A 27,958-nucleotide genomic window follows, 5' to 3' on the forward strand; every position below is an offset into this window, starting at 1 on the left:
CCTATGTTATTAGTCATCTCTACCTATCAATACACTTGTCTGCAATAAACTGCTGCTGGTACTGCCACTGCTCTCTCCTCAGAGCTCTGGGAAAAGTTTACAGTACAATCAACAACTGGTCTTTCAATCTCCAGCCAAACTTGTCTCACAAAGGCCCTACTAACTTTGTTCAAAATAAATCAACCTGACTGACTGGGAGGCCTGTTTCCTGCCACTGCAAGATTGTAAGTACTTTGGGTTTCTTCTGTCAGTCCAGTTGGTAACAGTCTACTTTCTACTTAATAACATACTAATTTCCTTTTAAGTTACTATATAACAGCTGTATGGTTTCATGCTATTATCCATCCTTCACACACGTCCCACCCAGAACTGCTGTAACAAATGAAATGTCATGCTGGGGAGAGGGGTGCTGGCTGAGTTCCAGGAACTTATTTTCCTACCCTTTGATGTATATCTAAAAGATGATACTGACTTTTTCAAGTGGTTAAAGAAGCCAGGAATAAAAATGCGTGATAGGTACCCAGCCACATTCTTAGAAATAACAATTTCCTTCAACTAGACTGAGAATTGCTGTGTTGTAGCTACACAGTATTTTTTACGCCCAAAGGGTGCTAAGTTGTTCTCATTCAGGTTTCATTCACTCAATACTGAATAAGTACATACTGCTGACACAGCATTCCTTCACTTGGAAGCCTATGTCAAGAAGCCACCACAGATGAAATGCTCTCTGTTAGTTTTCTGGCCAATGCTAAGTATGAAAATCTCGTCCAAAAGCTATTTCACATATTTCAAGGTAATTCTCAGGTGATTATGAGCAGCTCCAATGGTGGATTTGTCTAAACTGTGGTTTCCTAGAGACCATTTCACAAGTTCATTCTACTAATCTATCCTTTGGACAGCAGTGATACATCTTTTCATTTAATTTTTATCAAAGTAATGCATGTACATACTTTAAGAAGTCAAACAGCATTTCTAGACTTATTAAAAAAAAAAAAAAAAACTACAGCAATCCCCACTCCTGATTTCAGCTCCACCAAAGCACTCATCAAATCCTTTAGCTGTTTCCTCTCATATTTCACCTCTTTATTTCTAAATAACATGCTTACTCTACCTTGATTTTTTTGGTTTCAGATATTTTCCAATTTTTTTTTCTATAGAAGATAAAGACTTTTGCTCCTCTACCCTAATGTTCTTTTGATATATCAACATTGGACATAAGCAATATTACATAATTATAACTATACAGACATTCTCGGCTGAACCATGTACTGAATTATGATTACTTTTCTTGCACAACTTCTTGCTTCTCCTAGGGATAATGACTGCTTTGTTTTCTTTTTTCTTTAATTATATTATCTACCATTAACTTAGCTAACTCTACAACAAAAGTATAAATCTCCTCTTAATACACTCAAATACATCAATTCATCCATCAAGTTTGCTCCCCACTCTCTTGGAAATACTCTTCTTTTGTCTTGCTCCAATCTGAACGGACAGCTCTCTAAATGCTGCTGTTCAACCGTCATTCTGAGACTATCCTCCATCGTAGTCACGATCCCCTTTTTTCCTGAGTCGAAACTCATTATTTTTCTCCTTTCTCTGTTTCTTTTAGGAACTCATTTTCTGAACCTCACATTGTTCCTTTGTTTACTTTCTCATTAAGTGACACATACATATCCTCCAGTATAATTATGAGAGAGGATGTGTGAGAATGAATTTTTGAGCTCTTATGTATTTGAGAATGTCTTCATTTTGCCCTAACACTTGACTGATGGTTTGGTAGTGTACAGAATTTTCTAGGTTAGTAATTGTTTTCCCCAGAATTTTCAAGGCAGTGCTCCACTGCTCCATCTGTTGTTGATGACAACATTCTTTTACACATGGTCTATTTTCTCTCTCTAGAAGCTCTTCAAATATTGTTATATGCAGAGTTCTAGGATTTTATAAAGCACTTAGTATAGTTCTTTCCTCATTTACTAGGTATTAGGTTAATTATCTGGATACTCATACTCTACTATTCTGGGAAATTTTCTTTTGTTGTATTTTTCTTGATAAATTTCTCCCTTTTATTTTTCCTTTCTGGAATTTTAGTACTCAGTACCGGAACCTCATGAACTAATACCCTACCACCTCTTTGACTTCTGTCCCACTTTCTGAGGTTTCTAAGCTCATCTTCCACTTCTGTTCAATATTTTAAACTTCTACTGTAATATTCTAAATTTCCAAAGGTTTTCTTTTTTTAGTCTTTTCTTGTCTCACTGATGAAATATCCCTTCTCTTATCTCTGAGGATATTAACTTTCAAGTAGTTCCCTGTTTCCCAGCACTGGGTTTCTATCAGGTTCCTTTCCTTTGTCTCTTTATTGATCTCTATTATATTGGAGGTTCCCTCAAATCTCTGGTGATCCTTGATTGTTTGCGGGACACTAAAATACTGATTGAAGATGATGTGGATGGGTGGTCAGCGCCTTTCAATGGCTTTCACTGTAAGGTGATCAAGCACAGACCTGGCTGCTTCATTCAGAGACACCCAAATGGCAGTATCTCCAAGTCTTTTAGGCAAGACAGTATCCTGGAAGATACCTTCTATCTCCCACTTTGGGAACAAGCAAGATTGCAAGTGCTTTGGGAAATGATCATGGGTAGGGAACTAGAGGCCTCAACATCTGACTTAATTTCCTTTTCTTTACTGTTGTTTCCTCTACCCCCATGTGTGCTACGGTTTAATCTAGTTCAACCACTCATTCTGGAGAGTAAGCCTCCAGTCTTTGCCTGCATAGACTCCTTCCCCTACACTGGCCAGAAATGTGCAGGATAAACTTCTCCTTTAAAAAATTTAACCAATTCTGTTTTTCAGCACAACTGCATATACCTGCTTTCAGAGAGAATAGAGGCCCCCAGACCCAAGACTAAGGTTCTATGGTACGTGAACTGATTTGATTCTTAACCCCACTCTCTCCATGAAAGGTTTGGGCTTCAGCTTTCTGCTAAGACAGTTTACCATTCACCTCAAACAACCATTTTCAAGCTTCTATTTTATGGACATCTCTTATCTGCTGTCCCTTCTCTCTAGTTCTCTTATCTTTCTGGCTTTAAATTTTAATTTTCTTTTCATTCCTTTATGGTCATTTCCATAGGGTTCTAGGAGGGATAAGAGAATTAAACAGGTGCTCAATCTGTTATGCTTAACCGGAAGCTTATCTCATTCTTTTGAATTCAGTATATCCCAAAAGATGTTTCATGACAACATCTTTTTCTACAATACGAACCAGTATAACAAAGGCTCTGAGCTTAGAGCCTAGTACTTGGCAGGCACCCAATTAAAAACTTCGAAAAACTTGAAAAAATTAAAGACACTAAACCGCATTGCTTCTGAAATCTAGCCAAGCAATCATAAAAAGACAGATAATATTTTCTCAAGAAGTTCTTTCATAAAAATAAATTTAAATTATCCTTTGGGCACCATGGTTCCTGCTCAGTCTAACTAGGTAAATACATAAAAATGTTCTTAATTTGCACAACTTCCCACTAACTCTACCTTCACCTTAACTTTCATCTTAGTTCCTTGCTCAGTCATCAAATGCCTACATTTAAGAGTCCAAGGTTGCTTCTCTTTTGCATGATAGGTTCATTATTGCCTCTAAACTTTGAGACAATTACAAGTAACTTTACAGATTCTCTTGGTCTTCTAATGAGGCAGTTTGTTAATAAATGATATCTAAGAAATGTCAATGTGAAAATTAAAGGTTAAAACCCTTAAAGGTTCTATTCCTATAGTTATGACTTATAAACTTGAGCCTGAAAAAAAACAAAAACAAAACCTGTTCTCTATTACATTTCTGAAAGGAAACACAAAATAAAGTTAATTACAAAGTTAATTGGTCCACTAAGTAGGGAGCAGTCTGCTATTTATATCGAGCCATTAGAAAAAGACGATAATTTGAGTTATAAAGCTTGTGGACAGCCACAAAGTGAGAGGCTTAAGATGAGTAATATTAATAATATCATACTTCAGCATTATTCTGCAGTGGTAAGAGGCATTAGACATAAGAGTCAGAAGACTGGATCAAATTCTGTCTGCTCCAACTGTGTGATCTTGGCCAAGATATTCAGCCTTTTAAAATTGTTTTAAAATTTATAATTATGAACAATTTTGAACATTCCATAAAGTACAAAAAATGACACCTACAGGGCAGATTTAACTGTTAACATTTAGTTATTTTACTTTTATATTAATCTTTGTTTCAGTCTCTTTGCCTTCAAGAGAAAACTACTTTCCTAAAATTGTCTTTTATTTTCACGCATCTTTTTATTACTAAAGCTTTCTGACGTTTGTTTGCTGTCTGTTACAGGCATAGATCAGTTACCTTTTATCATCAGGTAGCTACAGCCAAGGACAATCAAATACTAAGTACTTAATTACCATTACCACTTTGTATGATACCCTGGAAAATGCCATACAGAAAACACAACTATTCACAACTTAAAATCTTACTAGAAAAAAAAAGCCACAAAACAAGCTAATATACTTTATTTCATTGAAGTTAACGTAAGAACTTGAATTATTTTATGCACCACTATCAGGGGAAAATGGCCAATTAAATTCTCATAGTACATTTTTTTTAATTACAGAAAGTTTCAAAAAAACACAAAATAGAGCAAATAGCATAATGAAACTCCATTATACCCATATCCCTGCCTCCACAATTATTAATTCACATCCACTGTTAATTTATCTACTACCTTCTCAAGTCATTTTGAAACAAATTCTAGACATCATATCATTTTAATGCACAACTATTTCAGTAAATAACTCTAAAATATAAGTGTTCTTTGGGGAAAAAAATAACATTAATACTATTATTACAAGTAAACAAAAAACTTCCAATAACTCCTTAATACCAAACACCTGAAGTTCAATTTTCCCCAACTGTCCTTAAAGTTTTATATATATATATTTTACTTTCTTTTTACAACATGTCACAATAAGGATCCAAATAATCCAACTGTGACTAGTTGAATCTTTCTTTTGTCTCTTTTAATCTACAGGTTCCCTCTCCCACTTTTAAACTCCTTGGAACTTTTTGACAGAAGAAACCAGGTCATTTGTCTATGGTCTACATTTTGTTGATTGCATCTCCTTGTCACTTAACACGCATCTCTGTCTCTTGTATGTCTTATAAATTAGTAGTTAGATTTCTTAATCAGAAATGAGAGGCCCGCGTACCGCAAAAAAAAATTAAAAATAATAAATAAATAAACTTTCCTTTACTACCTGTTCAATTACCTTGATGTATAGTTTATATACAAAAGGCAAGGTAGATGCTTGTATCTTTCCTTTCATATATTGGTTTTAAAAATGAGTTAACTTCCTAGCATCCTCTAAAATAGACCAATTTGTGTTTGTTTACTTATAAGGTAGCATAATGAACTCATGAACTTAAACATATCTGACAGGTTTCAATAACTGTCCTTGACAGTTACTGAAGTTATTATCCTCTTCATGCTCAGATTGTTCCATTTTTGCCTAAAGGGAGCCCAATCTAGTTGATTCTTGAGACTTTTTGTTACAATCCTAGCACTGCTTTGAAAGTTTCCTTGCCTTCTGTTAAGAAAAAAATATTCTAGGCACATCTTATTTATTTACTATCTCAAACCTGGAAACAGTCATTTATTTCAAGGAGGCCTGGTTCTTTTATTAGGAAATGTTATTTGGAGAACACAATCTCTGCATCAGAGTTGGGTCACAGTGATTTCTCATCACTTAGAAATTTTATTTCGGAATTACTGAAAGAGCTGTTTTTGACCACCAAGCTGTTTTGGCCACCAAGTTTGTAATGAATTTTTTACAGCAGCCCTAGGAAACTAATATAGACCTAGGTACAGTTTTTAATTGACTAATAAAAGTGAATATACAGGCATAATAAATTGGTTAAGGCATTCATAAAACTTCTTTACATGCAAAATCCAACTTTTTCTAATTACTTTTCAACCCAAGTTTGTTGATGACCATTTTTCACATGATATCATCCTCTATGCTATCAAGAACAGTGGTGATTTGTGGAGAATACAGTCCATAAATTATGTAATATCTTTGTATGGTGACAGATGGTAAATGGGTTTATCATGGTGATCATTTTGAAATGTATAGAAATATCAAATCATTATGTGTGTACCAGGAACTAACAGTGTTGTAGGTCAATTATACTTCAAAAACAAACAATCAAACAAACTCATAGAAAAAGAGCTCAGACTTGTGGTTACCAGAGATGAAGGTTGAGAGGAGGGGGAATTGATGAAGGTAGTCAAAAGGTGCAGACTTCCAGTTATAGGATAAATAAGTACTAGGGATGTAACATACAACATGATAAATATAATTAACACCATTGTATGTTATACCTCAAAGTTGTTCGAGAGTAAATCCTAAGAGTTCTCATTACAAGGAAACAAATTTTTTTCTATTTCTTTAATGTATCTATATGAGATGATGTTCACTAAACTTACTGTGATAATCATTTCATGATGTATGTAACTCAAAACATTATGCTGTATACCTTAAACTTACACAGTGCTGTATATATCAATTATTATCTCAATAAAGCTGGAAGAAAAATAAAGAACAGTGGTGATTCTTCAGGAAATCCATACAAGAACTAAATCATTGGTGCTGGCCTCTTATATTGGCCTTGCAGTTAAGTATGTACTTAATAGAATTAGCCAACTTATGACTTTCTCGGGAATGCTGGTGCATGTGTCTGATGAATTTCCCCCAATTCTCTCTCAGTTAGAGGTCTAGGGGTTAAGAAAACTCCAGGATTATCTATGGATCTTCTCCCAAGTTTCTGCTATCTATTCTCCAGATTTAATGACAGCACTTTGTATGTTCATACAATCACAGGCAGTGACAACTATGCAGCTGCTTGGTCAACAGTGATCATATGAGACAAATGATAAGATAGAATCCTACTTCAGAGATGTTACAATGGGGGAAAAAAAGGGTTCTCAGAATTGATCAAGTAAGGCGTATACTAAATGAGTCATAAAGACAAAAAAGAAACACAGCCTGAGAACAAAGAGACAGCTCCAGAATTTTTCAAACAGATATTTAGCTTCCTATCTTTTTGGAGTAACTTTTACCAAGTTTTCCTAAAATGGTTTCACCACATTGTAATCCAGTGAAAAAAAACCTTTAATGGTATCTTTTTGCATAACATTACTCCTTGTAAGATAATATGCAGAAATTTTAGCTTTATTGCTCAACTCTCTATGACAGCCTCAACCTTCCTTTTCCAGTCTTATTTCTGATCATGGTCTTTATTAACATTTTTGCCCAAACTCAAGAGTGGGGAAAGAAATGATAACTGCAAGAAACCATCAATATGACTTAAGCCCCAAACACTAATTCACATATCAACATGAACCAATTACCATTAAAACAATCTAAAGATGAAAAAACCTTTTGCATATGACATGCAAACATCCATATTTTTTCAGAGCATCTCTACTTGGTTGTAGAGTAAGCATCTTACATGTCCAAAAGAGAAATCTTTATTATACCATCCCAAACATTCTATTGGCCTTCCCCATCTCAGTAACTGGCAACTCCATTTTAACAGTTGTTCAGGCCAGGACTTTAGTCTCACCCTTGACTTCTTTACCTCACATCCAATCCATCAGCAAATCCTTTTAATTTCACCTCTGAAATACAACATTTACAGAATTGAGCCACTTCTCACCACTTCCACTAATATCTTCCTGGCCCAACCCACCATAATCTGTGGCTTGGAACACAGCCACCAAACTAGTCTCTCAGGCCTCCTATGAGGACCTTGCCCTCCTATGAACTATTCTCTCCTTCACAGCCAGAGATCCTTTAATAATATGTCAGTCCATACTATCCCTGAAAATGCTTGCCATTTAGGAGGCGTTAAATGACCTCCCAGCCAATGGCTTAACTCTTCCTCCTCCATCTACGTAATTCAATTGTTCTAGTCATACTGACCTCCATGCTATTCTCTGAACATACCATGATTGCTCGTCTCAAGGCTTTTGCACTTGCTCTTCCCTCTCCTGCAACACTCTAGATACATTTATGGCTTGAACCCTTACTTATTCTAGATTGCTGTTCAAATATAATCTAATCCAAGAGGCTTTCCCTGATGCCTTATATAATCACCTCCAGAACGTCATCATCCTTTGTCCCTTTACCCTACTTTATTCTTCTTTGAAGCACGTATAACACCTGTCATATTATACATTTATCTCTTTATTGTCCACAAAAGATACTCTGTTAGCAAGCACTTTGTCTCTTTTGTACATTACTACAACCCTAAGAGTCCAGAGCTGCTTCAGTCTGTTGAATGAATGAGTTCATCTCAATTCCCTTTTGCTCTCCTAGTACAAACTTCTCATACTGAGTATGTGGTGAGTATGGATTTAGAATTTACACCTGAATAATCTTCATTAAACATGATAACTAAATGTAAGCTATTTCATCAGGTACATAATCTATCTCAATGCTGGAAGAAAAACTGTCTTAGTAAGATGTATTAAACGCCACAAGTAAAAAGCAACATCACAGAAAAAAATCTAAATGGGTAATCAGTAAGTACCCAATACCCTTCAACTCAATCCAGACTTGTTCAGTTAAGACATCTGCTAATAATTACATGATAGGTATTAGTACTCTTGTTCTACCCACTCATAAAGTATAAAGAATATTCTGCCTATCCTAAACCAAACAAATGACTTCAGGCATCTTAACATAAGTAGACATGGCATTAAGTTACAGGCCTTGGATAATGTTAACCTTCTGGCAGGAAATACGTTTTTTAAGAACTATAATTTAAAATTACCTATTCAAAATTTTAAAACTCCCAACAAACAAAAGTCCAGGACCAGACGGCTTCTCAGGTGAATTCTACCAAACACTGAGAGAAGAGTTAATATCTACCCCTCTCAAACTATTCCAAAAAACTGCAGAGGAAGTAACGTTTCCAAGGCCAGCAACCCTAATACCAAACCAGACAAAGATATCACAAAAAAAGAAAATTAAAGGCCAATATCACTGGTGAACATACACCCAAAAATACTCAACAAAATAATGGCAAACCAAATTCAACAGTACAGTAAAACGATCATATATGCCATGATCAAGTGGGATTTATCTCAGGGATGAAAGAATGGTTCCATATCCACAAATCAATCAATGTGATACTCATTAACAAACTGAAGAGTAAAAACCATATAATAATCTCAATAGCTGCAGAAAAGCTTTTAAAAAAATTCAACACCCCTTTATGATAAAAACTCAATAAAGTGGGTATAGAGGGACCACACCTCAACATAATAAAGGCCATATATGACAAACCCACAGCGAACATCACACTCAACGGTGAAATGCTGAAAGCATTTTCCTCTAAGATCAGGAACAAGACAAAGATGCCCACTCTCGCTAGTATTATTCAACATAATTTTGGAAGTCCTAGCCACAGCAATCAGACAAGGAAAAGAAACAAACAGCATCCAAATTGGAAAGAAAGAAGGAAAACTTTCACTGTTTGCAGATGACATATTATACATAGAAAATCCTAAAGGCGCCACCAAAAATCTACTGGAACTCATCAATGAATTTGGTAAAGTTGCAGGATATAAAATTAATATGCAGAAATCTGTTGCACTTCTCTACCCTAACAACAAACTATCAGAAAGACAAATTAAGAAAACAATCCCATTCAAAATTCCATCAAAAAGAATAAAATACCTAGGAATAAATCTAACTAAGGAGGTAAAAGATCTGTACTTGGAAACCTATAAGACGCTGATGAAAGAAACTGAAGACAACACAAACAGATGGAAAAATATATCATGTTCATGGACTGGAAGAATTAATATTGTTAAAATGACCACATTACCCAAGGCAATCTACAGATTCAATGCAACCTCTATCAAAATACCAATGGCATTTTTCACAGAACCAGAACAAATAATTCCAAAATTTGTATGGAAACACAGAAGACACTGAATAGCCAAAACAATCTTGAGAAAGAAGATTAAAGCTAGAGGTATCATATGATCCACCAATTCCATCCCTGGGTATTTATCCAAAGAAAACAAAAACAGTCATTCAAAAAGATATATGCACCTCCATGTTTACTGTAGCATTACTTAAAATAACCAAGAGGGCTTCCCTGGTGGTGCAGTGGTTGAGAGTCCGCCTGCCGATGTGGGGGCCCCGGGTTCATGCCCCAGCCCGGGAAGATCCCACATGCCGCGGAGCAGCTGGGCCCGTAAGCTATGGCCGCTGAGCCTGCGCGTCCAGAGCCTCTGCTCCGCAGCGGGAGAGGCCACAATGGTGAGAGGCCCGCGTACCACAAAAAATAATAATAATAAAAAAAATAAAAATAACCAAGATATGGAAGCAACCTAAGTGCCCATCAATAGATGAATGGATAAAGAAGATGTGAGATACACACACACACACACACACACACACACACACTCCACACAATGGAATATTACTCAGCCATGAAAAAGAATAAAGCCCTGCCATTTGCAACAACATGCAAGGACCTACAGGGAATTATGCTAAGTGAAATAAGTCAGACAGAGAAAGACAAATACTGTATGATATCACTTATACAAACAAAATCATAGAAAAAAAGATCAGATTTGTGGTTACCAGAGGCAGGTGGTGGGGGAAGGAGGAACTGGATAAAGGAAGTAAAAAGGTACAAACTTCAAGTTATAAGATAAATAAGTACTAGGGATGTAATGTACAACATGATAAATATAATTAACACTGCTGTATGTTATACATGAAAGTCATTATGAGAGAAAATCCTAAAAGTTTTCATCACAAGGATAAAAATTTTTTTTTCTATTTCTTTAATGTTGTATCTATATGAGATGATGAATGTTCACTAAACTTACCATGGTAATCATTTTATGATGTATGTAAGTCAAATCATTATGCTGTACACTTTAAACTTAGTGTTGTATATGTCATACATAATTTACATAGGTAATATACATAAGTTATGCACATAATTTATATACATAATTTATATATGTATATATATATATTTATATACATAAATTGGAAGGAAAAAAATTAGCTATTCAACTGGCTTACGATGTCCCCTGAAAACTTGTTTAGTATTTTATATTCTGAATAGTAAAACAAATTCTCAAATCCAAATGAATCAGAGTCTTATAAATGGCCTTCACCATACTGAAGCACTATAGATTTAAGATTTGCCTATGTTTTCCTCTCTAAAAATAAATCCAGGCAGGAGATACATAAAGAAAATTACAGTAGTCTTAAAACTAAGATTATCATAGGGAGAATGGGCCAGATTATCTAGAGAAAATCTATAACATCATTTACTCTTCCTTAGCAGTAAATTTTACATCAGATCCTAGAATTACCAAACAAAGGCTATTCATTAAAAAGGATGCTATTCTACAGCAATGACACATAAAAACAAAGAAGTTTTGATACCTAAAGTTCTTTAACAAAAGAAAAATGCTTATCTAACCATAAAGTCCTTATAGTGAAATTCCACTTTAAGAGTAAATTATCAAAGACAGACATTCATTAATCTGTAAATCTGGGGTTATCTATAATCCTGAGATCATGTTAATTCAAATAAAAAAGCCAATAACAACAACAACCAAACTTGGTATTCAAACGTATAAAAAATGAAGTTGATTATTATTTAGTTTTAAGAACAATGAATTCATTAATTCTTTCTATCTATAAATAGAAATTAATTATAACCTGGCCTGGAAAATAAATGCTCACTTCTCCCTGCTTACAATTAGCCTATAGTAAGTTGTTCTTTGTAACAAGAATAAACCGCTTGAGCTCCAAAGAGTCACAAAGCACTATAGTGCCATTTTTCTCAGGCCCTGCTGCAAAGCTTTCCTGTATTAAAGAACCATACACTAGACAACAAGAGACAGGCATATCTATGCTCATTTAGATAAATATATAAGAAATGCTTTATTTCCAAATAAAGTTTCAAATTAAAAGTGTGGCTCAAAGCCAAACCACAACTTCCTCTGGGAACTATGAATTACCTTCTCACTGTCACAGGCTTCTCTTGTTACTGCTTACAGTTATTGTCCCACAAGGTATTTCATCTCAGTTCCCATAAGGACTTCTGCACTAATGAATGGAGTAGGGCCACGATGTAGGTTGCTAACCAAGTAGTTGGAAAACATCCTTTTCTCCTTTTCCTCCCCAACATACATGCGTGCGCGCGCGCGCGCGCACACACACACACACACTCATTCACTCTCTCCTTCCCTCCTTACAGCTGAGCATGAAAACAAAAAAGGCAGGAAACAGTATAAATGACTCCATGAAAGCAGTTTATGTAAGACTGAATACAGTGTACAGAGCTCAGCAGAGTTCTGTGCATGACTATTTTCCAAGCCAAAATATTACTTACAAGAACTCTGGCACAAGCATTAAAGTAAGAAACAAAAAAAGGTAGAACACACAAGAAAGTCACTTACTGTATATCATCTTCAAGTCATAAAGTTTTGCACTTAATAGATCTTCTCTTTTGACTTTTTTTCTGTAAACACCAATAAAGAGATGAAATAAGAGAAAACTGTTACTTTGCTCATTTATTTTCAATCCACTGCCCACCAAATTGAAAGTATTATGCACTAAGTTTTAAATTTTAGCAAAGAAAGCATGATTAGTTGGACTCCCCACTTAGCTGCCACTCCAATGACTGCAATGGAGATTCACTAACAAGAAACAAAACACTCTTGCAATCCCTTTCCCTGGAACTGGGAGAAACTATCAGAAAGAGGAGTTTTACAGCTTTAGAAGGGAGAGGCAACACTGAATGGGATATCTTCTAAGTGCAGGAAATGAGGCATATGCCTCATAAACATAAGATTGAATGAGAGGAATTCTAAAAACATCCAAAAGACTCCCAAAATAATGTACGGTAAAAATCTAATAGCTGACAGATTTTCCACCTTGTAAGAAATCATTAAGGGTATGACTTGGTGAGCAAAAGCAAATTATTATTTTGCATTAGTATTTTGCATTACATCCCTATACCATCCCTCTACCACAGTCCTTGAGAAAAAAGTTAAGCATGTGGACTACCTCAGCTCTGTTAGACCCACCGTATGACCCTATCACAGGTCATACAATGATGAGCACTGCACTCTCAGCACGAGCCAAGAGAACTGGGTAATTCTGAAAAAATGCCTACCTATGACATTGTCACAGCCAAGAATAGGAGATGAATCAATAATGAAGCTAGCAAAAGGTATTTCTTCACTATGCTTGGGAAAAATGTGCTATTTACTATATAACCATAAATGGAAGACTCAAAGCTGACTCAGATATAATTAAAAGAAACTGTAAATAAAATTTGCTCTACTGCAGTTATTAACTGGCTTTATGGGTGGGCTCTTGAACTGAGTGTTCCAGGAATCCCTTAAAATCTAAAAACTTTTATCTCTAAGTATGTTTTCAGATAGTAGTTGTCTATAGTTTTCTTAGGATTACCAAAAGAAGTCTGTAACTTCCCAGAAGTCTACAACTTCTAAAGAGCTACAGGGTTCTAAACTAGTTGCATGATTCAATAAATCTCAAGGAATATTGTTAACTGTTTTGGTAACTAATATATTTACTCTCTTAAGATATTAGTATTCTGATGAAATGTACTAATGAATCATAGATTTAATTATGACTTTGACAACTTTTGGACAGCTCTAAATATACTTCAGATCAAAAAGGGCTTCAATTTTAAATGTACTGTAAGAAGTTATTTTAAGTATTAATAATAAATGAATCTCCAGTACACTACTAATTCAATTTAATTCAAAAATATGTTAATATCTGTTAAACCTGCGTACTAAGTATTTCTAGGCAATTATGTTTTAACAATAGCAGTTAATGAAACAAATCCAAACGTGTTTAAAAATTTTTTTAAACAATAAACATTTGTTATAGCAGTAGCAAGTGTCTGCTATAACACAGAGAAACAAAATGAGAAAGATAATAAGTAGTTTCAATTACAACTGTCTCATGAAGAATGTTGTACTATATCTTTAGTTACTTTCTACTTTCTGTCCATAAATACTAGAGCAGTTACTCAAAATGTGGGCTGTGCACCAATGCTTATCCATATTTGTTTGTGATATGTACAAAAATGCATAAGCATTCAGAAAATTTTACAGAAATTTTACACTGTTGTAACTTTTATTGTACAAAAATATCAATCTAAAACAAATTAGGAAAAAACTAAAAAAAACTAATTCATCGAAGATAGAGGTCAAATAAATTATATTCTCAGATTTCAGCTGGTCCTTCCTTAACTTATCAAGGGTGTGCCTTAAAAGAAGTAATTAAATACATTTAAACCTCACCTCAAATTAAATACAGAAAACCTCATTTTTTTAAGTACTTTTTTTCATTTTACTAGCTATCTTCTGATTCTACACAGTTGGATTCCACTTCTGAAGTTCAGCACTAACCTCATACAGCTTTTAGAATTTTCCTGACAGGACAGCTGTTTCTTAAAAGAGCTTTCATTTTTCTTGTCATTTGTTTCTCTCAACTGTCTTTTTATGTGAACCTGTGAGAAAAAGCAAAATCACCTATTTAGACTGATAATCTGGCATCACAAATGATAACCTACACATTTCCCTTGAAAGGACAAAAAATTAAAGAAACAAAATTATCTGAATGAACGTGCAGCCCAAATACATATGCTTATTAATTCAAGCATGCTAAACTATAAACTTAGTATGTGTGCTAAGCTCTGGGGAAACATAACAGTAAGAGAGGGGCATGTAAATAGATTAAGTGCTCATAACAAATATAAACACAGATCTTTGTATACATGTAGAACTGACTTTGAGGATATCAGAGAAGACTTTAATGAGTAGATGATTTATGAGTTGGTCTTCAAGAATGAGTAGGAATCTGTATAAGGAAAAAATATTCTAAATGGAGGGAACACAGTTATAAGAAACAGTTAAGAAGCCAATGCAGATGGGGAAGAAAAAATTAGCAGGATATGAAGCTGATACAATGTATTAGGACCAGACTGTAAAGGGTCCTGAATAAGAAAATAATTCTATAGGAATCAGAAAACAGAGTTTTTAAAGCATGTGAATGAGATGATCAAATCTGTTTTCTTTGGCAGTGATATGGAGAATGAACCAGTTAAGGGAAACTATAAAAGTCAGGAAACTGGAAAAAAGTTCTTATAACAGTGTAGATCTATACTGTATGAGACAATAGTCACTAGCCACATACTTTTAAGCATGTGAAATGTGGCTGGTTTAAATTGAGATGTACTTGTAAGTGTAAAATATACACCGAATTTCAATGAAAACAACAACAAAAAATAAAATCCTTCAATAATAATTCTTCTAAAATATTACATGTTGAGATAATACACTAGATATGTTGGATTAAATAAATTATAAAAATTCAATTTAACTGTTTCCTTTTGGTCTTTTAATGCGGCTACTAAAAATTTTATATTATAGAGTGGTTTGTGGTATATTTCTATTGGTAGAACAGGTCTAGATGACAGCATGAGGGCCTACAAAGAGGTAATGACGTGGGAACAAATTTAAGACATTGTGCAGAAGGAACAGGCAAAAATAAGACAAAGAGAAAAAATGGAAAACTCCCAGATGTTTTTGATCTGGGTGACTGGGATTATGGTACCATACAACTGGGGTTAGGGGACGGCGCAGGGAATGAGATGAGTTTGGGGTTTGTTAATATTTAGATTCCTTTGGTATTCTAGATGGAGATGTCCAACAAGTGGTTGAAAATATAAGCAATTATATATGACCCATTCGAGTTTAATTGTAAAGGGAAAAGGATAATAAAGATTCAAAAGAAGTAAAAGGGCAAAGGAAGATATTAAGAATATATGGATAATGCCACACACAGAATTACCGTATGACCCAGCAATCCCACTACTGGGTATATACCCTGAGAAAACCATAATTCAAAAAGACACATGCACTCCAACGTTCACTGCAGCACTATTTACAATAGGCAGGTCATGGAAGCAACCTAAATGCCCACTGACAGACGAATGGATAAAGAAGATGTGGTACATATATACAATGGAATATTTCTCAGCCATAAAAAGGAACAAAACTGGGTCATTTGTAGAGTCGTGGATGCATCTAGAGACTCATACAGAGTGAAGTACATCAGAAAGAGAAAAAAAATATCGTGTATTAACGCATACATGTGGAACCTAGAAAAATGGTACAGATGTACCCGTTTGCAGTACAGAAACTGAGACACAGATGCAGAGAACAAACGTAAGGACACCAAGGGGGTGGGTGGGGGGTGGGAGGTGGGGTGTGGTGTGGTGTGGTGTGATGAATTGGGAGATTGGGATTGACAGGTATACACTGATGTGTATAAAATGGATGACTAACATGAAGCTGCTGTATAAAAAAATAAAATTCAAACAAAAAGAAAGAATATATGGATAATATCACACATGATAAGAAATACCTTTTAAGTTTGGCAAAATTAGATTAACACTCCCCCAAGCTTTTAACTTAAGTAACACTCAAACCCTATTAAATAAAACATAAATTTTTATTCCAAGCAACAGAACAAAATTCACATGAAGCAACAGAACAAAATTTTACAGAAGAATATCTTTGAAAGCTAGTTCATGCTAAAGAATCTTCAGCAACATAATATACGTAGTCTGGAAAAACAGAACATGTCTTTCAGAGAAGTGTTGCTTTAATTTTGATTATACTATCACACACATATATAACGTTTTATCTTTTCTCCAAGATATATACTAATTTGTATAGATGTCCAGAGTTAACACAATTACAACATGCAGTATCTTTCACATGTCATTTTATTTGAATTGCAATCTCATTTGTACCTTATGTCACTGAGACTTATCTGGAAAAAATATATCAAAACAAATTATAAACACCTACACTGAGAACATCTAACGCTTAAATAGTTTTATGTTGCTTACATGCCCCTTCCTATTCACAAAGATAGCAACCAAAGTGTTGGTGCTACTTGGGAAGTTTGTTTTTCCCATCAATGGCATCATATATGTATATATTGAGTATTCTCATTTTTAACTGTATACCATTCCTGACTTACTAATGAGAACCTCAAGACATCTTTCTTACACATTTCACTTTACGTAAATTACTACTTACTCTCTTTTCACTTTTTATTCATTAACTCAGGAATATGTTCCTATCTCTTTCTTCTTCTTTTATTTGTAAGCCAAAAATAAATGTGAATACAAATCATAATCATGGCTCTTAATCATAAGTAACATCAGCATGGTATGTGAATCTCAAGAATGTGACTAGGATTAAGCATTACAATAAAATTGTAAGTAACGAAAGAAGTCATCTGCCCATGACAACACTGAAACCATGAGAAGTCCCTCTCAAGATCTTCACAAACCCCCTTATTCTTCTCGAATTAAACTCAGTTTCCTTCAAGCACCAGAATTTAAGAACAAAGACACCCTTTTATATTTAATTTTGTTTAATCTTCTCAACATTATGTTTTTCATGAAAACGTAATTTTCAGGTACTCTGGACTTAAGTTTTTGTGGGGGTTTGTCTTTGAATCTAATATTCCATTCAAACATTTTTTCAATGGAAATTAAACACATTAAAGTTGAACAATTCACAAATATACTCAAACTGGAAATTTAAAGCAAAATCATCTCAATTAAGTTTAAAGAGTTTGTTTTACAAAATAAAATCTAAACCTTACCTTAACACAACCTTCCAATGCACTGAATTTACACACCGCCTGAAAAGGTTTCCGGTCAATAGGACATGAAGCCAGTGTCTGAAAAATGATGAACAAGTTATAACTTTACGAATGTCTCTTTAAAACAGATCAAAATTAAACTATAACAAACGCATTTACGGTAAGTTTTTCACCAGAAGAGGAAACCATAGAAAAATAATTTTTTCTTCTTTCAAAGATAAAGATGAAATACTTTCCACCTGTATTACTCCACAAAGTAATAAATGCCATAATTTTAAAAATTCATTCAAACATTTACTGAGCACCTACTGTATGCTAAATAAGTGGAATACAACGATGATCAGAGATAAGATCTTTGTTATTAAGATAATACCTATTAAGACTTGTTGCACAGTTGAGTACTACAGCTATAATGAAAGGAAAGCTGGGCTGAAATCACTACCTCTCTGATCCAAAGCACTTGAGTAACTCTAAATAAGCTGTGAAAGGAATGGCTTGGACAGGTCCCTTATAGATTTTAATATTCGATGACAATATTTTCCCCCAAAATAATTTTGAATAGGCAGTTGTACCAGCAATAAAAAAAACTGTAGATATGAAGAAAAGCAAGGATTCCTCTGCTGCTCCCTCAGCCATGTAGATGCCCTCTCCGAAAGTAGTTTCTTATGTATCCTTTTAGAGATACCCAATGTTTATGCATAACGTGTATCTTTTAAATATAAAATATAATTCAGATGCTGAACTGAATCTTGTTTTTCTCTTAATTACATATTTTAAATTGGCTCATATTACTATTTCAGAGCTGTCCCATTCTTAACAGCATGGTATGTCATATAGTTTTAATTTACATTTCCTTTTATATGAGTAAGGTTGAAAATATTTCCACATTTAAGGGCTCTTCAAAGTTCCTTTTCTTTAAACTGTCTACTCATGCCTTTTGCCTAACTTTTTTATTAGGTTGCTGGTCTTTTTCAAAGTGAATTGTAGGCTTTCTTTATAAATTAAGAAAAATTGTCCTTTGTTCACTCTGTAATTCTAAATCATCTTTATCTTGACATAAATATATTTCCTATACTTTCAAAATTAACATGCATCAACTATAATTGAGTTTCTCTGATAATACTATTAAATGTTTGTACAGGAATAGGCTTATATTATTTAAATAATTTAAGATAAAGTATGTTGTCTACTAGGGTAAAAGGGAAGATTCTGTAGCCTAAGAAGAAAATGCTGAAAGGCGGTATTTTAATACCTATGGTTATAAAAGTAAAACAGGATTCTAGCAATTTAATAGCAATAGTCTAATAGATAATATAATAATGAAGTTTTGATAAATTATCCTATATTCCCTAGTGGAAAAATGTGATATTTGCTTTTCTGGACTTTGGCACATATCAAGATATGCTTACACAAAGCACAAGTACAACAGACTGTGTGTGGCCCTCGATCATATAATACATTTTCACAAAGCTTGTGAGTCACTTTGGAAGCAGCCAAAGTATAAACAGAGTTACTTTTTACTACTCTGCTAAAAAGTGATTTTTCTTTTCTTAAGTAGGTAGGGCTTGATAAAATGCTCTACACCGTATCTGAATTAGGAAATTTGACTTTCCTGACTATATTAAACCAATTCAGACTGGTAGAACCCAGCTCAGCTTACTTCCAAGTACTATGCATTTAGGATGCTAGTACACTCCCTACAGAAAATTTGACCTTAAAAAGCTTTGCTACAAGTAGCAACAAAGCTGTCCACAGCTTTTTAATAATGCATTACAAATAGCAATTCTAGTTCAAAGAACTCAACATCATAACTACGTGATTGTTGTTTATATTACCATTTACTGCATGAAATTTCTTAGACTAGAGGTTATATTAACACATTTATAATTCAAAATAATACTTTAAAGTGGAAACTTTCAAATATTTATTTTTACTAAAGTTTCAAAATATATTTGTATTTCTATTTTAAAGGTAAATTTAGATAAAATTCATTAAAAAGATAAAACAGGGACTTCCCTGGGAGTCCAGTGGTTAAGGCTTCGCCTTCCAATACAGGGGATATGGGTTTGATCCCTGGTCAGGGAGCTAAGATCCCATATGCCTCGTGGCCATAAAACCAAAACAGAAGCAATACTGTAACAAATTCAATAAAGACTTTAAAAATGGTCCACATTAAAAAAAAAATCTTTGAAAAAAAAAGATAAAACAATAATAAAATGTGTTTCCTTCAATGTTTTTTAAAAAATTATTAAGGCATGTGTAAGGGCTCTGGATTTACTGTCTATTTTTATATCTTGTCCTGTGTATAACCTTGAGCAAATTACATAGCCTTCCTTTGTCTCATTTGTGAAACTGGGGATAATAATAATCTGAGGTTTTCACAGTAATTAATGGCATACACTAAGTACTGTGTAAAGTCTTCTAAATATTAATGAGCTTTACAGCACTAACAATAAAAAAGCTTGGTTCACTAACAAAAAGATAACTCACAATATGATGTACATATACATGTGAGAGACTGAATTCTTAGTGAGTTTTCTTGTTGGAATTTTCAAAGTTCATGACATATATGGAAATTAAACTATTCCATTTTTAAATATCTATTTCAAGTTGTAACACTTACGAAGATCCAAAGAAAGCCACTGTGTTAAAGAAATTCATTCTATATCAGATGCATTGAACCTTTCAAAAACTCTGAAATTACACAATCCCATTTTCTTCTTTATTAAATTTCCTCTGTTGACAACAGCTAAATGGCACTCTTCCCTTTCCCATGTTCAAACTGACAAGAGTTTTAACCTGAGCCGTTCCATTTTGATCTGTGACAGGTATTAGGGTTCTGAGTAAGATTTTGGTTTTGTTCTTTTTTCCTTAACTATAATTGTCATGGATTTGTCTAAGGTTTCATGTGGAGAAAGGGTTCCACTGCTATTTCAAAAACAAAAAGAAAGAAAACAAATAAAAAATAGTAGTCGGAAAACTACTGCTATCTATTATGATAATCTGTATATACTTACATTTCCTAAAAATAATCTACTTAACCCTAGAAAACAAGTTAACAGATTTTCTTTGGCTCAGGCTTACCGTCAGAAAAATTTCTTAAAAGCAGGTTATCCTCCTCAGATTAAAAAAAAAGCATAGGTCAGAAAATAAGCTACCTATAGTAGACAAAATATCTTTGCTATGGCTACTGAGAAATGATGATATCCATTTCTGACCTTAAAACAGTTTAGCAAAGCATTTCAAACGGGAAACAGAAAAGAAATTCAGTTATCCTGAGTTAAGTCTTTACAGCATACCTCAATAAATAGTGACTAAAGAACTTAATGAAAAAGAAATCAAAACAGATTTTTAAAAACTAAATGGATCTTTCATTTTTTGTTAATGTATAACGTAAGAAAAATATAAGGCTACTTTACATTAGCATATTAGCCAAAGTGCAAAGACACTGTCATCAGTAGGTACTAAAGCATAAAATTATATATCACATGATGATCAAACAGCTTTAATAGGAAAGTAAAAAAAAAAAAAGGTTTTAAAAAATGGTTTGCATTGGCCTAATTTTAAAGCATTCCTAAGGAATCTTCATCCTTATAATCCAGCAGATACCCATTCAGAAAATCTCAAAGATATTTTAATCTCACTTTCCAGAGTTTGTGTCACTAAAATAACTAATTTAGTTTTTAAGTTGTGTGGTTTAAAAAATTCACATTTAAAACTAATGTTGAAAAATTTTATCTAATATACTTAATTCTTCTTTAAAATATATTTTTAGTTTTAAAGGAAATTATCCCAAATTTTATTTTCCTTGTATACAACAAAAATAAATACCCTTTGGTTATTCACCATTTTGAGTTCTTATATACAACAAAAATACCCTTCAATTATTCACCTATTTAAATTGACAATGACTTTTATTTCAATAATTTTTCAAGTATCTAATTTAATTAGCTTCATAGTCAAAGTAATCCAATATCATCATTCAACTTTGTGATACAGCTACAAAATTAACAGAATTTGATCACTACTTTACAATGTAATGTGTATTAAAAAACAGAGCATTCATTTTACTGTGAATGCTCTGTACTGAGGTTATATCAGTTAAGGAGGCAATTTCAATAGAAAAAAATAATCTTCCTAATGATTTCAGTAAAACATACCCTAGTATTCTGAAGCGTTGTAAATTCCCAGCTCAGATAAACCCATATTTAAATGTAAGAACAGGAAACCTTCCTTATTTGGGAATTCAGGATTCTTGATTTCTAATATTTCTTGCTTCCTGCTGCTGCTCTATCCTCAATCACAAAGGCTGCCTACCGATAGCCCCTCCTAGAGAGAGAGAAGCAAGTGTTAAAGGTAAGTGCTTAAAGACTAAATCTCAGTACCTATGCTTTAGGTAGGTTTGTCTGTTCATGGGAATCTCTAGAACATTTATCTCTCTTACTAATAAATAGAGCACATTATATAAAACTGCAGTTCAAAATCAAATAAAGATGATTTAGGAATGCATACCATTAGAGGTTGCTGCTTATTTTAAAGCCATTCACTAGGACCTATCCTTTCTTCTTGATGGTCCCAAGATACCTAGTCTGCACCTCTAAAGAAGTGCTCACCTGTAGTCGGCCTACATGTACACTATCACATTTAACCAGTTCTTTCAAGACAGTCCTATCACATTTAACCAGTTCTTTCAAGACAGCTTTCAGGAATGTATCCCTACAGGGCAAATGGCTGTCAGTAATAAAATTAACAGCAAGAAAACTTTTTATCCAACTACTCAAAAGGAACTCTTTCATATTCTTAAAAATAAATTACAACAGTTGGGTAGAATTACTTTTAACCTTTCTTTTCTTTTGACATTTAATAGTTAAGACTTTCGTTTTCTAGCATAAAAACAGAAAATCCCATAAACTATCTGTATAAATCACTTTACAAATTCTGACATTTAAAATTAGACTACACAGAAATACACATTAATTTACCCAACTGGTAAAAATAGAATATTAAATGAAAACCTATTACATATATGCTTTAGGTAATGAGCATTCACAATATAAAAATATTCTTTGCTCTACCAAAGGTTTTACCAAAGGATCAATACAGAGTGAAAACAACTAGGAATTTGGAATAATTAGTCACAAATTCAAGTTCTGGAGGAGTCAGAACTAGCAACCTCTCTAATCTACTTTAAGGATGAAGATAGACAGCTCTGAATCACCTATCACACAAGTTGTAATAATTAAATGAATTAACGTATTTGACAATGCTTTACAGATTATAAAGATAAGGACTAACAGTAGCGCTCCACAGGTATGCTTACATTATTGTTCACAAAGAAGTAGAAGTACATAACAGAGAGGTTTGGTTTAGTTCAGGAATAAAGAAAAAATTTACATCTTAGGAAAAACTGTTGGGGAAATCCAGGCAATAAAACTTTGCTGAATTATGTTACCAAACAATAATCTAATCACTAGAATGATGTATAAGTTTCTACTCACTGCATAAGGGAACATCTGTATATAAAACATATCAGTAGCCAAGATGTAAGTCAACGGGTCACATTTTGATTTTTTTTGGTATGTACTATTAATCCAAAAACATACTCCTCACCTGTCTGCACTGAACACTGTTGTCTGACTTCTTCAAGAACCGTACATCACCACAGTAAGACCCTCTTCATTTCTAGTCTCATGAGAGAAAACATACCTTTGCCAACTGTGCAATTTTGATTTCATTAACCTTACTTTCTCAAACTGAAGCTGTCAGCATTTGATATAAATGGAGGACTGAGAGAAATAAGTTGAGGGAGGATAATTTGCTTATAGTAGGAAAGTTAATCACATTAAAAAAATTACTTTAAAAATAAGGGAAATATTTACATTACTTAAAAAAGAATCCCAGTGAATATCAAAAACCTCCTAATCACATATATTGCATGTTCCTTTTAAATAGAGTAAAAACTCTTAACCACTTCAAACATGAAATGTCTCCAAGTCCTCAAACTTTAACCCTTTTAAGGGTCAAAACTGTAACCACTTCTTGGCAACCTGCCAAATCCTAACTCTTATTTTCTTAGTGTGTGTGTAGGTTACCCTATTGTCTACTGAGGATCATAATTATGATTGGCTGTCAATGCTATGGCCATGTGTCAAACTTCCCTAGCCTTCACTTTTCTAATTATCTACTTTAAAATGTGCAAACTCAGACAATCAAGATTAAACTTATGTGTAAACTAAATGCCCTCAATATGTTTAGACTGTATTTTTCCTCACAGTATGGATAAAATAATTAACTTTCTAAGTGGCTGATAAACTTTAGTGTATTGGTTCTATACATATTTCATCAGGTTAAAGGCCTTCTTTAGTTCCAGATTCTCAGTTCTAATACTGCTGATTTAAATTAACAAGAACTTCAACTTTCCTAAGTGTCAATTACTGTGTCTTTGTTTAGATCAATATTTCATTTCTACATCATCATTTTTATTTTATAAACCAGCAGGCTTACCATCTGTGAACTTCTTGAAACTAAACACAGAATGGACATGTTTAATTTCAATTTGTTCTAGTGTCCCTAATGGGAGGCAATTAGGCTATGGGCCATGAAGACCACCAGCTTCCATTATTCTGAATCTTTCTGCCCTAGGTAAGTAGATTCTATGAATATCTAGAGACTAAATTCAGTTACTTAATTAGTCCTTAAATGGCTTTTGTTTTAAATAACCAAAGAACCAAAATTTTAGAACTTGAAGAGACTGAAACTGATTGTGACTCTGGATATAGATATTTTAAGAACATGAGAAATTTCAGGAATGTGTCCAAAATAAATATACTAGACTATTAAATACTTTGTTTCTTATGGAGAATTTCTCCAATGATTAAAATATTAAGGTGAAAGTAAATAAATGAGTCCTTCTTGGCTCTTGATACCTATTCTGAATCAAATTTTAATAAACCTTGAGAATAAATCTCAGATAGCTCAACAGAATTTCTGAAAGACACATAAGACTAGGAAGGTGATCCTGAATACATTTTGTACTTTTTTCTTATTATGTAGATTTCCAACCACTGTAAATTTCACTTTTGATTTCTAACTCCCTACTAAAAGTGAACATTAGTAAAATTTAAAACTATGGATCAATTTTTAAAAACTATTTTAATTTCAGGCTCTTGAAGTATTTAGAAACAACTTAAGAGTTCAGGATCGATGCCTTGCATTTCAAATAAACATTAACATAGTAATTTAAATGAAAGAATATAAAAGAAAGCCTTAGCACAAGGCCGGGCCAGTTAGCAGAGTCTGAATACAAATGCTCTTTCCTAATCCTGAAATCCAAAGTAAACTACATGCCTCTTTTTCAAAACAGAAGGAGGCTGAGGAAAATGAGAAGAGAGATCTTAATAACTAATGGCCATAAATAAAAACACTAGTGAATATGAAATCTGCTTCTATTTGTCAAAGCACTGATATACTTCAAAACATATCTAATTTTTATCATACCAATAAAAGATTCAAACTGAAAATTTTGAAGTGATTTTGTTAACCAGTAATCATTTATTAATTATAATGAACATTTTTTTTTTTTTTTTTTTTTTTGGCGGTACGCGGGCCTCTCACGTTGTGGCCTCTCCCGTTGCGGAGCCCAGGCTCCGGGCGCGCAGGCTCAGCGGCCATGGCTCACAGGCCCAGCCGCTCCGCGCCATGTGGGATCTTACCAGACCGCGGCACGAACCCGTGTCCCCTGCATCGGCAGGCGGACCCTCAACCACTGCGCCACCAGGGAGGCCCTATAATGAACATTTTATTAGTAGATTGTGTTCTTGTTACTGCTCAACTTAATGGTTTATTTAACTGATGTCTGCTATCCCCACTAGGGACAATGAAATAATTCAGAATATTCTGTTTATTCTCTGCTTTCAAGGTTAACTAGTTTTGTTTAAACAATACCTCAACTCCCCCACTGCCCATCACAATTTATGGCAGTACAGCCAATAAGTATTTTCTTTTAGAAGCAATTTGGCTTCAACAAAATGTTTACATCCAAAGGGGTAACACAAAAGAAGAAAAATATTACATGCAAGAAAAGTGCTGATTGCAATACTATGTATGTTAGCAAGTATTTTTAACTTAAAAGTATTCAACAATAGTTAAAAACATGGACAAGTTTAGCACTATCTAGTGGAGTTGAATATGTACATAGTCTACAATCACTTCTAGATACTTACCCTAGAGACACCTGAACTTGTACACCATGATAAAGCTAATGGTTGTATCAAAGATGCATGTAGTGTAATGAAGGATGACGAATCAAGCCTATTTTACACATTCTAATCCTCAGAGAAAAACACATACTCAAATCATGGTTGTTGAACCTCCCAATTATGTGGTCACTGAATGCAATCTCACAAAAAGCACTGCATTGAAGCCTTCTAGCCATCCAGTAATTCTCTACTGGAAGCAAAATCTCCTCTATTTTTAAGATATCTAATCACAAAGCAAACCATGGTGCACTAAATTCAACACAGATGAAATCATTAGTTGGGTGGCAGAGAAAAATATGCATTCTTATTTCATTAGTCAATGCTCCTGCAAACACACAGAGATTTACAATTATATTAAATAATTAAATTAAACTCAAAATATTTTTTCCCAGAATACATTTTCACCTATCCTTAGTCCTTTCTTGCCAAAAACCAGTTTAGACTTTTATCTAATTAGAACTGTTTCCAAGTATACTATTATTAACTCAATTGGTATAACAAATCTTTTTCTTCCCCCTCCCAGAACTTGGCCATAGAGTCAGTACACAGTTATGCTCTCTTTTTCATACTACTGATGAAATATAAGCTAGACACGGAACTCTGAAAACCCCAGTTATATAATAGACAATTAACTCCAATGTGCATAAGGACAACAAAGAATTTGAATGCAGCTAATGTTAAAAACATTTTTAAGATTTATCTCCTTTACTAATTTTTTCACACTGACAAATTACTAACTCAGAAAATATAGCATGAGCAGTATGATAAATTTTTATTTCACAATTTCTAACAATGGGGCTCATAATGAATATTCAATATACAGTACCGTGATCTACTTGACCCAAAATGAATCAACATAATACATTAAAAGTCCCAAATTTTCCTGTTTCTTAATCATTAACTATCTATGAAGAACCTCAATAATATCTCTAACTTTGAAATTAGTTCAAAATAAATGAAACACAGGAACTAGAAAATGCAGTTGTAAATTTATTTCTGTCTCTTTAAGCTATGAGACCTTGGCCAAGTTATAGAACACAAAATCCAAGTTTCCACATCTGTAAAATGGAAATACACTGATATATCTGTTCTGGTTATCCCACAGGCTGATATAAGGAAGAAATTTAATAATCTATGTAAAAATTCTCTGAAAAATATAAAACACAAAGCAGAGAGAAGGTGTTATTATTAGTAGTAAATAGATATAATCACAAGAGGGTCAAGTACACTGAAGATGAATTACTGCATTTCTACCAGAAAAAAATACTTAATCCATTATCCCGTTTTTTTAATGGTATGCATTTAAAATTTTTTAATCATAAAAGAACAAAAAGCTGAATATAAAAAATTTAGAAGGGAATATACTAACAAAATTTGAGCAATACAGAGATGTTTGTCCTAAGTGGAGGAAAACACATTACTGTGAAATAATTTATGAAAGGCAGTATCAAGTCTTTAGACTAGGTGGAATGAAATCATGCTAGGGAACTAAAATACAATAATATTTAATACTTAGACTCACCTCTGCCCATTTAAGAATACAGGTCAAGCAGAAGACATGATTACAGCTTTCTGGAAAACCAATTTCCTTCTCTAACAGGCAACTGAGACATATTGGACATCTATCAGCTTCACTGTACAACAGACCAATGGTAGCAGTATTATCTTTGTTTTCTTCACCTATAAAGTAAAGCAACGATATATGCTTTCAATTTCTCCAGGCCAAATGACTTATGTTTGTGGTGGTACGATGGACTAGATACTCTAAAAGGCCCTCCTTCTACAAAGTAATTAGATCTTAGATACACTATAAGAAACAAACTCCTTGAGCACAATAACCCCAACGTTTACTGATTTATAATTTAAGGGAGGAGTGAAAAGAATTTTTCATGAATTAATTTTAAAATAGG

General features: G+C 33.6%; 1 protein-coding gene across 7 annotated transcripts in view; it reads right to left on the bottom strand.

Annotated features, from left to right (window-relative positions):
* SCAF11 (SR-related CTD associated factor 11) overlaps window positions 1-27,958 on the bottom strand; it is a 73,131-nt gene that overhangs the window by 13,715 nt on the left and 31,458 nt on the right. For 6 of the 7 annotated variants that reach the window (XM_089920579.1, XM_022572392.3, XM_089920581.1 and 3 more), the window contains 4 exons: window positions 27,571-27,728; window positions 17,791-17,868; window positions 14,514-14,614; window positions 12,525-12,586 (listed from right to left, as the gene is read on the bottom strand). In XM_089920579.1, the coding sequence (XP_089776705.1) occupies window positions 12,525-12,586; window positions 14,514-14,614; window positions 17,791-17,868; window positions 27,571-27,728 (399 nt within the window). Of the gene's footprint in view, window positions 1-12,524; window positions 12,587-14,513; window positions 14,615-17,790; window positions 17,869-21,950; window positions 22,120-27,570; window positions 27,729-27,958 lie in introns of those variants that run through there. The other variant, XM_089920582.1, reaches the window with a different exon arrangement.

Source organism: Delphinapterus leucas, chromosome 11, assembly GCF_059928025.1.
Source record: "Delphinapterus leucas isolate spDelLeu-1000000601 "Yukka" chromosome 11, BTC_Dleu_Yukka2, whole genome shotgun sequence".
NCBI classification, from domain to species: domain Eukaryota; kingdom Metazoa; phylum Chordata; class Mammalia; order Artiodactyla; family Monodontidae; genus Delphinapterus; species Delphinapterus leucas.